Here is a 10897-nt window from a genome sequence, read left to right on the forward strand (position 1 = left end):
GCCTCTGCGGCGCCGGTTCGATCCCCAGCTGCTCCCTGGCCACCTCTCCTGCCGCCCGCTGCTCCCCTCAGCAGTGTACTTTGGTCCTTCTGCCTGCTCTGCTCCCCGCTCTGGCTCTGGTGAATTCTCTCACCCTCCCGCGCTTCTGACTGTACCCAGTGCTTGTATAAATAAATAAATAAATAAATCTTTTTTAAAAAAATAATAAATAAATAATATCATTATAGGACAAAATCATCATCTTTCAAATAATTTCAAAATCCCATAGAAATCTTCAACATGTTTCATTAAGCAGTAGCAGCCAAAAGACTAGATACTGTATAGCACGGCAGTATCACACATTTGTGTGTATCAAATGGCCCTCTTTTATTTATTTGACTAATAATAAAGGAACTAAACTGAGTATGGAGAAATCACACTTCATGATTCGTAGAACTGACCCTTGGTGTGTGGCTGCAGGGAGGTGAGGTCAGTTACTCCATAAAGATCATTGTACAGACTTCACCCAGAAGTCTATACACCATCATAAAAATAAGATTATTTTGCATATCTGATATCAGTCCACTAGGCTTTGGACCTTTTATCCAAGGCTTTTCAAATATTTATTCTCAAAACATTTTAGCCTCAAAATATTTTATATTAAATCAATATAGTAATAGTTTTAAAATATGTCAACTATTCCCATTGACTCAGTTCACTCAGGGTGAACTCCTGAACTGCCCAGGATGAGAATCTATTGACCAAGGTTATATGACCTTTCATTTTGTCTATGAAGCACTTTGCCAACAAGAAGTGAAACTTTGCAAGCTCCCCCAAACAAAAATTGCCAGTCATCTAAATGTGTGTTTGGTTATAGTTTATGTGAAAAGAAAAATTCTGTGTTCATTCTTAAAGTCTAGAGTCTGGCACCTATTTGTGTAAATTTTATCAAGTTTTGCCTAAAGCAGACTGGTTTTATCATTATTTTAAAACTATTTTTAAAATCACTATAGAAACATGATACCTGCTTTCATGTTGATGGGTCGATACACTTCTTCCTCAGCTATATCTTCCCTCCAAAGCTGTGTCTTAATTTGAAACATCAATATAACTCTTGACAAGAGAACAGATACTAACCCCCTCCTGGGTCTTCGGCTGGGAGAATCTGGAATTTGGGGCATATGCTAGCTCTGCAACCAGCCAGCTCTGCTGTCGGCCTGTCTTTACCCATGCAATGCATGTTAAGCCTGTGCTTTCTAACCAAGGCACCAGATGGTTCTGACTCTAACATGACAACAGTCATAGGGCCTTGTGATACTACAACATGAGAGGGACTGAGATTGCTCTTACCCTAAATGCCATCTGTTCCTTAGCAAGGGCCATCTGGCATTATACAAGAGTAGTCTCAGCCCTTCCTTCACTAGAACAATCAAGATCCAGAGCTTGCGTTATCAATCATATTTTAAAAATCAAGCAAATTGGCTGGGAACTGACCTGGCCCCACCAGGCCTTGGTGTTCCTGGGAGACGGCCCCACACTCCACTTAGCCTTGACAGGTTTCTGCTGAATATAGTCTATTTCACAGCACACCAGCATCTGACAAGGCCACTCTGTGACCTTCATGATCCAGACAAAAACAAAATCCCCCTGTCATCATGTCTGTACTCACATAAAAACAAAGGTGCTCAAAATAAAAATGACCAAATGTCCCTCGATTCTGGTTAGTGTGAGTGATTGCTTTTTTCCAAATGTGGCTCACTTCCTAGATGAGCTTCATTAAGATTATAGCTCAGCTATAGTATTGCCTATGCTCCTTGACAGGATCCCAATTCAGAGCAAAGCACAGCTTCCTTGAACTCTCCTCCAAAACACCTTACACAACTCCAACTGCTGGAAGTCCTTTCTATACCTTCCATACTGAGATGTCCACTGTCACCTGTGCTGTTTGTCCCTGAATAGCGCAACTGAACAAACCCAACTTGGTTCAGACACAGGCATACCCTAAGACTGATTGACTTTTTCAATTTTCTCCTTTGAAGACTTGATCATTTTCCCAAGATTTACTGTCTGAAACAAAATCTCAGTTGCTATATTATAATCTTTCATGGTTAAAATATGGAGTGTCATTCTTTTGTGATTTTATATCTTAAAAGTTTGACATTGATTTACACAACAGCCTTTTGTTACTAGATTTGTTATTTCAATTTTTAGTCAATGGAAGCAAAATTTTAATCAAGGAAAATACTGATGAGCTAGCCAGGAAATATAAAAATTTGTTGTGTTACATGAGAAGTAATAAATTTCCTGACTATCCTGAGGACTGATGTATGAAAATATGTGTGATTTAATGATACCCAGTTAAAATAGGAATAAACAAAGAGTCAGCAGACACAGAATTTACTGCTAACTTGCCACTACCTAGCTTTATAACCCTAAGCAAATTTCTAAACATATTTGATTTAAAGACCTCATATGCAAGAGAATTAAATGACATCTAAGATTCTTTTTCATATCTAAAGTTATATGACTCTCAGACACCCTAAGGTTGCAAACCAATAAAAGGTTACCGTAATACCTTATAAGTTACTGTAATAGCTAGATATTCAATAGGATATTTTGATATCTGTAATCTCTCAAAATAACATATGACCATTCTGCAAAAGTCTGTACTTGAGCTCTAATCAACAAAGTATAGTTAGTGCAGAAGGGAACTCAAATAAAGCATGCCTCCAAAATCTGGGACAAACAGTAAAAACAACACTCTTTACAACAAAATTACTAAAATTTAATATAAAAGGATAAACTTACAGAAACACACTTATTTAAAAAAATTAACAAAGACCACAGAATATCTCTTAAAATTCTCAACAATTTATCTAGTCAAACTTTTTACACCTCATGGAAACTATAATCTCGGGATACATTAATCCTTTTCCATATGTAGCAAAAAAGATATGCTACAATGAAATAATACACAAATATTGTAATTTCATAAGTTTTTAGAGTAGTAGTCATGCTGGAAAATAGAATAGCATGTATCCCCACATACAGGGAGAAGAGGAGGAAATTCATTTCTCTCATGTAATCAAATCTAACCCATCCCCAATATATCTAGATAAAATATCTCTAGAGCAGAAAAGTAAAACACATCACATATTAGCTCAATTTGAGAGGTCATTTTGGTAATATCTGGTTTCTGATTGTCAGCGAGCCTCTTGATCTATAAATTTGGTCTTGTCCTGCATGCACCATCCTACCAAGCTGGAATACCATGTTCAATGGGCAGTGCTATCCTTTTCCTCATAAACTGGTACCCTGACTTATAAAATCAACAAAATGCAAATTCAGTCAGTATGAAACAGCCGCTAAGAACTTGCCTAGTGTAATGAAATAGAGCTCCTGAAAATGTTTTCAAGGCTCCACCAAGGATCAAAGTGCCCAGGGTCACCTTCTTGGGATGAACAAATCCATAAGGTTCAGCCTGAAACAGTACTCTATTTTTGCCTCAATTATATACTCTTGTAAAATAAAAATTTATTTGCTAAGTGTCCATTGTGTGACAAGCACAATACTAAGCACTACTATAAAGTGAGAGACAGAAAAAAAGTTGAGTATCTAGATCCTTGTACAGATGTTAGTGACTGTGATAGATGTTTTCTCTTTGCAAATCCATTTGATGCCTCCCCAGATATGTAGCAATAATTGTTCTTACTTCTCAGGGTATAAAACTGGAACCTGAATATTATCATTTCTATTTTGTATACCATGAAATCAAGACTTAGGTACAATTAACTTTCCCAGACCCAGTTTTCTTTTTATTGTACCTCTGTTACTATTGATAACAATGTTTAAGATTACCGATACAATTAAAATATACATAAAATGTCCTCACAATATTCAACATTCAATGTAGCCACACCCAAAATCCAGAATATGGACTGTTATCCAACCCAAAAGATCTGATCTGTGCAGCACAGGAATAAAGGGCTTCTGATTTACTTATAGACAATGTTCAGCTATGACATTCTGATGTTAGTTTCCTCTTATGGTGAACTCATGAAAGTTTTATAAAACAGACACATTGCTTACTCTTGAAAATAACAGAATTCTTAAAGAATTTTACAGCAAATATTTCAGAAGCATTACTCCACAGTGCTTATTTTTCATTATAATAATAACTGAGTTTCAGATGTGATTTTTTGTGGAGGAACTTATTATAGTCTAAGACATTTCATTAACATCTTAATACCATTTTCATGGAGAAATAATCTAGTTAAATTTAATGCACTGAAGATACTTAGCTCTAGTAACATAGATTTGAATTTTCATATGTTGCAACTAATCAAGTCTCTGGAGATGCACAGGAACCTTGTTAAGTGCGGAGAGACTGTTCTCCCTGAGCATCATTGGAATTCATTTTCTTTAACTCAGATAGTCAGGGTAGCCCAGGCAACACAAAATTCAATATAATATGTTTTACCCAAATCGACTCCTGCCTTTCAGAATTATCCAGAAATCAATCAGATTTAACTGTCTCTCCAATGACTGAATCATTATTCAGTCTCATGCACTCACTTGTCCTTCTCATGCTGTTTTCTTTGTCCCAGGAAACAACATGTGGACTGCACCACTTCTAAACAAGCACTAAGAAATTCACCTTACCCATCTTCACCATCTAGCATGCCCTGTGACAAGGTTACGCCCTCCGAATTACAACATAATTTTATATGCCATAATTTTTACATGTACTATCTCATTTAATCTCAACACAACTCTATGAGGTATTATTATTACTATTATTTTAAGTAGCATCAAATGCAGGCAAATAACTGGCCCAAACTCACTAGCTAGTAAGTGGTACATAAAAGGCCAAGCAGTCTGGCCTCCAAATTCTTGTTCTTAATGGGACCCTCATCCAGAACTTGCCAGTGGTTGTACCTTCTTCAGATCCTTCCATGATATCTATAAAAGCCATTCAGAACCTTCCATTGTACACCAAAACAATTGATCAAAATATGGGAATCAACAAGCAGCAGTATGGTTCCTGAGGTGCAAAGATTCTATCTATCTCATTTGTTTGCAAACAAAGTTGTCTACAGTCTCAAAAGTTTTATAGTAAGGAGCGTGGTTACCTGGGAACTGTTTCTCTCTTTAGATTCCTCTTAGCAATTAGGATCAAGCAATGAATATGTATTGCTAGTGAGTGGGATACAGAACACTGCAGCTGTCTCTGCTAACAGCTTCCAGATTTACACTGCAGGGAAAGACATCGGGAATTTTCCAATTGGTTTGTCTTGTTAAAATTCTTACTTAAAAAGTCGCCAGCCTTTTAATCTTCATAAAGTGAAATAATTCTTCTTACTCATCTCAAAACCAAAATTCCCCAAACCGATTACAATTCCCCCAAACTCCCCAACCCGACATACTACTGTTTTTATGTTTCTTATTAATTTTATTTACTTTTTTCAAAAGTGTTTCAATATGCGAGAGAGTTCTGGGAACTTAAGCAAATGGTGTGGTTTTCACAAATCAAATAAATGAACAAAATTAAACTCAACAATCTGTAACTGCTTTTCTTTGGAACAGTATAGCTTTAGGGAGTGATAATGTGTTTTGACTCTGGTGGCCAGAGAGGAAAAAGAAAAGAAAAATACTAGACATTGTTCTGAGGTCAGCATCCTAATTATTGGGCACTGTCAGAGACACAATAGAACCATCATAGAATCCTGGCTGAGAACTGATTGCAGTTTCCAGGGAGTATGTGGGTGGTGGTTTGGCAAAAAAAAGTGTGGGGATTAAGCCTCAAGAAATGCAACAGGAGATGCTCCAGTGTTAAAGATAATGATACTGATAATTGACATTTTGTCATTGCAGAAACACTACTGATGTAGCAAATTTTCTGGGTCACAGAAGGTTGCATTGGCACCATGGCCCCCCCTTGTAGCAAGTCGGCATTATGCAAGTCTGCTTCTGAGAAAACAGACTGAAATGACTGGGCTGCAAACCTCTTGCCTTGAGCAACAACCATAGCAGCTGAAAAAATAAAAATATAACTGCTGTTCAGGAAACAACAGAATGAAGTTGAGGAGTCCTGTGCTGGAATCGCTTGGCTGTCACAGAAGTTGCCTGCCTGTAAAAAATTCCACTGTGGTTGTAAGATTTAATAAACTATGGGTGGCAACTTCATGGGTGAGATAAAATCAGGCTAGTGACTAAGTAAGGTCCACCTTTGGGCAAAAGTGAACAGTGATCAGAAGTAGCTGGTTTGTAAATGTTTATCTTAAACTGCTAAAATTTGCATCTTAGTTTGTGTCAACTCATTTCACACCCCCTCTCTTTTTAGGAGTTAGGGATGAGAAGTATGACGGCATCTGTTTTATACACTCAGAGGGGGATCTGTAATTTGTCCAGGGCTGCATACCCCACTGGTTTGCCAGCTCATAGCGCTTAAGGATAGAGGAGTGAGAAGCATGATCAGCAGCAGACTACAAAGTCCAGCAAACTCCTCTCTCCGTAGAAGCTGGGGAGTCCTCCCTAACCCCCCTTATTGCTTAGAACCACACATTAGGTCAGAAACTCTGCGGGGTTGGGCCCAAGGTGAAGATGGGAAACTCTGGAGCTTTAAAGCGGGGTTGGGCGACGCCCCACTGCGCGGGGGGGTGAGTTGGAGAGTGGGGGGCGTGGGGTGGGCCTGGGGAGATGAAGGTGCCCGGCTCCTCGCCTAGGGGCGCTGCCTGGCCAGGCAGACACCCCCTCACCCCAGCACAGCCCGCGGCTTCCCGCCACCTCTCATCAGCTTGCTTTTTTTGGGGTACGGCCCCTCTCGCCCCGGCCTCGTCACTCACTCACGGTCTGGGACACCTTCACCTCCTGGTTGAGCCACTGGCACAGGATCTCCGACATGATTCGGCCTGGTCTTCGGATCGCGAGCAGGTGTTAGGAACGCGCGGGAAACTAAGCCCTCGTCCCGCGTCCCCCTGTTGCCAAGGACAACCCGTTGCTAGGAAGCGTATCTAGGGCCGAGGTAGGCGAAAGGCGCGGACAAGAGAGGCGCTCGAGCCCCGCCGCCCAGCACTGAAAACCGTGGCGCGCCCCCTGCTGGCGGGGAGGACCGGCCGTGCGCGCCGAGGGCCGCGGGGCCCAGGAGCTGGGCGGGAGCAGGTGTGGCGGGAAGCCCTGCGCTGCGCAGGGGAGCTTGCCCGAACAGTGAGAAAGAGAAAACCTGGTTTGGGAGCAGTTTTTTTTTCTTTCTTCCAGATTTTACTTTAAGGAAATCTATCCAAGTTCTTGTTCTAATGGGACCCTCCTCCGGTGGCCGGGGAGCAGCCGGGGATCGAACTGGCGCCTCAGAGGCCGCGGGCAGCTTCGCAACCCAGCGCTCAACTGCTGCGCCACCGGGGAGGAAAACAAACAAACAAACAAACAAACAAACAAAAAACCCCATTATTTCTAATGGTAGCGGTCTTGTTAGTTTGCAAATTCCCCGGTTTAATTGCTGTATTGTGTGGACCACCTTGGCATGGACGCAGTGTGTCTTATTCATTTATTTTAATCCCAGACAAAGCAAGCATTCATTCCATAATTTAATTTTTGTGGGTGGTGCAGGAGGAACTAACAATTAGGATACTTCTTATCTCTACATATTTTTTAAAGATTTATTTATTTATGCATACAAGAGCTGGGGCACAGGCCAGAGATGCGAGGCTGGGGTGGTGAGAGGATCCACCAGAGAGAGAGTGAAACAGAATAGGCAGATCTACTGAAATACACTGCTGAGGGGAGCAGCGGGAGAGACAGGAGGGTCTGCCTCGCCATGTGGGTAGCTCCCTGGCTGGCTGGGGATCAAACTTGTGCTGCAGAGGCTGCGGATTGCTTCATAGTGTGGTGTTTAACCCCTTCTGCCACCAGGGAGGCCCCATATCTCTATATTGTTTTGACAGGAGAATATTGAGTGAACTGCTTTTCTAGTCAGTTTTCCTCCATTTTAATTAGTCCATGAATTATTCTTTTTTTTTTTTTTTTGACAAAGACTCACCTTGATCAAACCAGAATCTGTCTTACCTGAGATCTCTTCCCTCTGGAGATCCCATCCTTGGTCCCCTTAGTCCAGCTTTAGCAAGAACACTATTAGGTCAGTTTAGCAAAAATCCTCCATCCTCCACATCTCATCAAATTCCTATGCTCCCACCGCTGACGACTGATAACCAGTTTCCTTGGCCTGCCTCCAGCAGGAATTCAGTCTGGTCTCTTTAGCCAGAATCCCCCTTAACTCCTGATGTTTCTGCTCATTAATTTTCCATACATGGACCCCACACCTTATTTGTTGACTGTAACCTTCACCCCGCCTTTTCCTTGTGTTCAGAGATTCGCCATCCTCTTTCCTTCACTCAAAACCCGATTGTGGTGATCCCTAAATAATGGCTACCTTACTGCCTTTATTAAGATTCAGAAAAATTTTCCTTTAATAATGTTTAAATGTGTAGATGGAATGATGGGAAAAAATGCTTATTCATGTGTAACTTGGTTCAATGACAAAGTTAATTAGATAATCAAAGAAAGGATTGCAAGGAAGCAGTTCAACAGATTTTACAGTGAAAACTACTCCAATAATCACGTTTCAATTTAGTTTTTATGGGTAGGAGCAGTGAGACATTAACATCAAAAATGTGATTATTCTTAAGATTGATTTATTTATACAAGAACCAGGGTACAGGCCAGATGTGGGGTGTGTGTGAGAGGATTCACCAGAGACAGAGTGGGGAGCAGAACAGGCAGATTGACTGAAATACACTGCTGAGGAGAGCAGTGGTCGAGACAGGAGAGGTCTGCTGCGCCTTGTGAGTTGTTCCACGGCAGGCGGGGATTGAACCGGCACTGCAGAGGCTGCGGACAGCTTCACAGCGTTGCGCTCAACCACCTGCACCACCAGGGAGGCCCAAAAATGTGATTATTCTTGACCGAGGTGCTTCTGGTCCAGTTATTTTGATCTAAAGATCTGTTGAGGCTATAGGTACAGAGGAAAACAATGTTGAGGCTTACTCTTTTCCTTTTTGAATGATGCATTGTGGAGATGCAAAAGCTGGAGACCCATTTTAAATCTTTTTTAATCTAGCTCCTTTGTCATTAGTGGAGATTGAAAGCCTAGTTTACCTGCGGGTAGCAGATTTTCGCATTAGTTGCTTCTCTTCAAATTTATGCAAACGACTTTGTTCTCCTACCTGCTAGACTAGGGAGAGGGGTGTTCCCAGAACATTTTACAGTATATTCACACATAGCTGCAGGCAGCATATTATCTTATATGTGTAATAAGATATAGCTCACAATTATAAGAAACTCTCCCCACCCCAAAGATCTAGCTACACCAAAGTATAATTCCTTTTACTTGTAGGAACAATAAAAGTAATAGCCTGCCAGAATAAATGTCCCATAACTTATTTGAATTTGATCTGTTTGTCCTGAAGGTTCAGTGCCATTTCTTCATTGACTTTATTTTACTTTAAAATCTCTGGTCCCAGGAATTTCTTCACACCCAACACAGCAGATGTGACTATGGTGGGAATTCTGAGAGAGATGTATCACCCACAGAATTAGAACCGCATACATTCTATACAACTCTCAAATGTTCACATTTGGAAGATTATAAGATTCTTAAAAGTCCTGATAGCTTGTGGAATAGATCTCTTAATGCTTTATCCTTAGGAAACATGTCACCTCTGAAAATGCTTCTAAGGATGGAAAGGTGTCTGAAAAGGTGTCTAGAAAGTGTCTTGGGGGCCCTGCTTTCTGCTGTCCTGGTAGAACATTTAAATTGGTGATTACATTCAATAAGTGATAATAAGCTGTGGTTTCAATCTGTAGAACCTGAGGGGTAGAAGCCCAGTGTTTTCCAAATTGTCAAGAAGATGCTTTCGGGGAAGGGTAGAGTATAGATGATGAGTTACCTAACGCCCCTGCTGGACAGAAGACAGTTGGGGTCTATCAATCATTAGAGAATTGGGCTGTCATTGCCACATCAAAGTGAAATACTCTTTGGGACTGCTGGTTTGTAGTTTATTTCAATGGTTATTTATAGTGTTTGGAACTCTTGTCCAAACAACATAGTCTATGAATATGGTATTTTGGAAAAGTTTATATACAGGATTTAGATAAATGAAAATAGACACTTTGCAAAATATGAAAGGCAAAGTCCTTTATTTGACAAAAGAACATTTTTTCCAGTTTGCAAAGCATATAACTTGAAAATGACCTGTCATTCAAATATTAATATTAAAAAATATTTTAAAATTATAAACTTGCACACTGAAATGTGTGCTTTTTATATGCCTTTTCCTTGAAATTGCTAATTTATTTATTATTCTAAATCTAACATTAAATCCATTACATTCCCTTTGAAATCCCAGGTCTGGATAAGGTTCTTTTATAGCCTTTTTGGTATTTTGCATTAATATGTGAGTTGGTTTTTCCCTCAGGTAGAATTATTTAAGAAAGGAGATGCTTTTAAAAATAGTTTTCTATCTCTCCTAGAGATAGGTTCCTTATGGCCTTTTAAATTAAATTACTTTAGATTATTTGACTCCTGCACTCCATTGTAACTACCTTAGCAATTTTAAAACTAAACAAAAGATTTCTTTATTAAAGCATTACTTGTCATTTAATTATAAATCTTTATCACTCTTCTGTAAATAGCTAAGGGTGAATAATAGTTATTTGGAGACCACAGGTTGGTTTGAAAAGTCTTGCTGTATACTGAAGTGAAATATGCCTTATTATTTTAAAAAAAAATTGTAAGATTTTTTTCATAAACTAGTTTTACACTAGAAACAATGTCCCATCTTTGGAACCAGACACACATCAGTCTGGATTTGCTTTTGACTTGAGTAGCTTTTTGACTCTGGAAAAAGTACTTAACCTTACCGAG

The 10897-nt window shown here is 39.8% G+C and overlaps 1 protein-coding gene across 6 annotated transcripts in view; it reads right to left on the minus strand.

The window, feature by feature from the left end:
• Nucleotides 1-6983, minus strand: part of SPEF2 (sperm flagellar 2) — a 135907-nt gene extending 128924 nt beyond the window's left edge. For all 6 annotated transcript variants that reach the window (XR_008549106.1, XM_054687922.1, XM_037529217.2 and 3 more), the window contains exon 1: nt 6825-6983. Coding sequence is in view for 5 of the 6 variants with exons in the window: in XM_054687922.1 (XP_054543897.1) it covers nt 6825-6882 (58 nt within the window). In the remaining variant the exon portion in view is untranslated. The remainder of the gene's footprint in view (nt 1-6824) is intronic.
• Between the last annotated feature and the right edge of the window lie 3914 nt (nt 6984-10897).

Source organism: Talpa occidentalis, unplaced genomic scaffold (assembly GCF_014898055.3).
Source record: "Talpa occidentalis isolate TD23 unplaced genomic scaffold, MPIMG_talOcc4v2.1 talOcc4.6, whole genome shotgun sequence".
Taxonomy (NCBI): domain Eukaryota; kingdom Metazoa; phylum Chordata; class Mammalia; order Eulipotyphla; family Talpidae; genus Talpa; species Talpa occidentalis.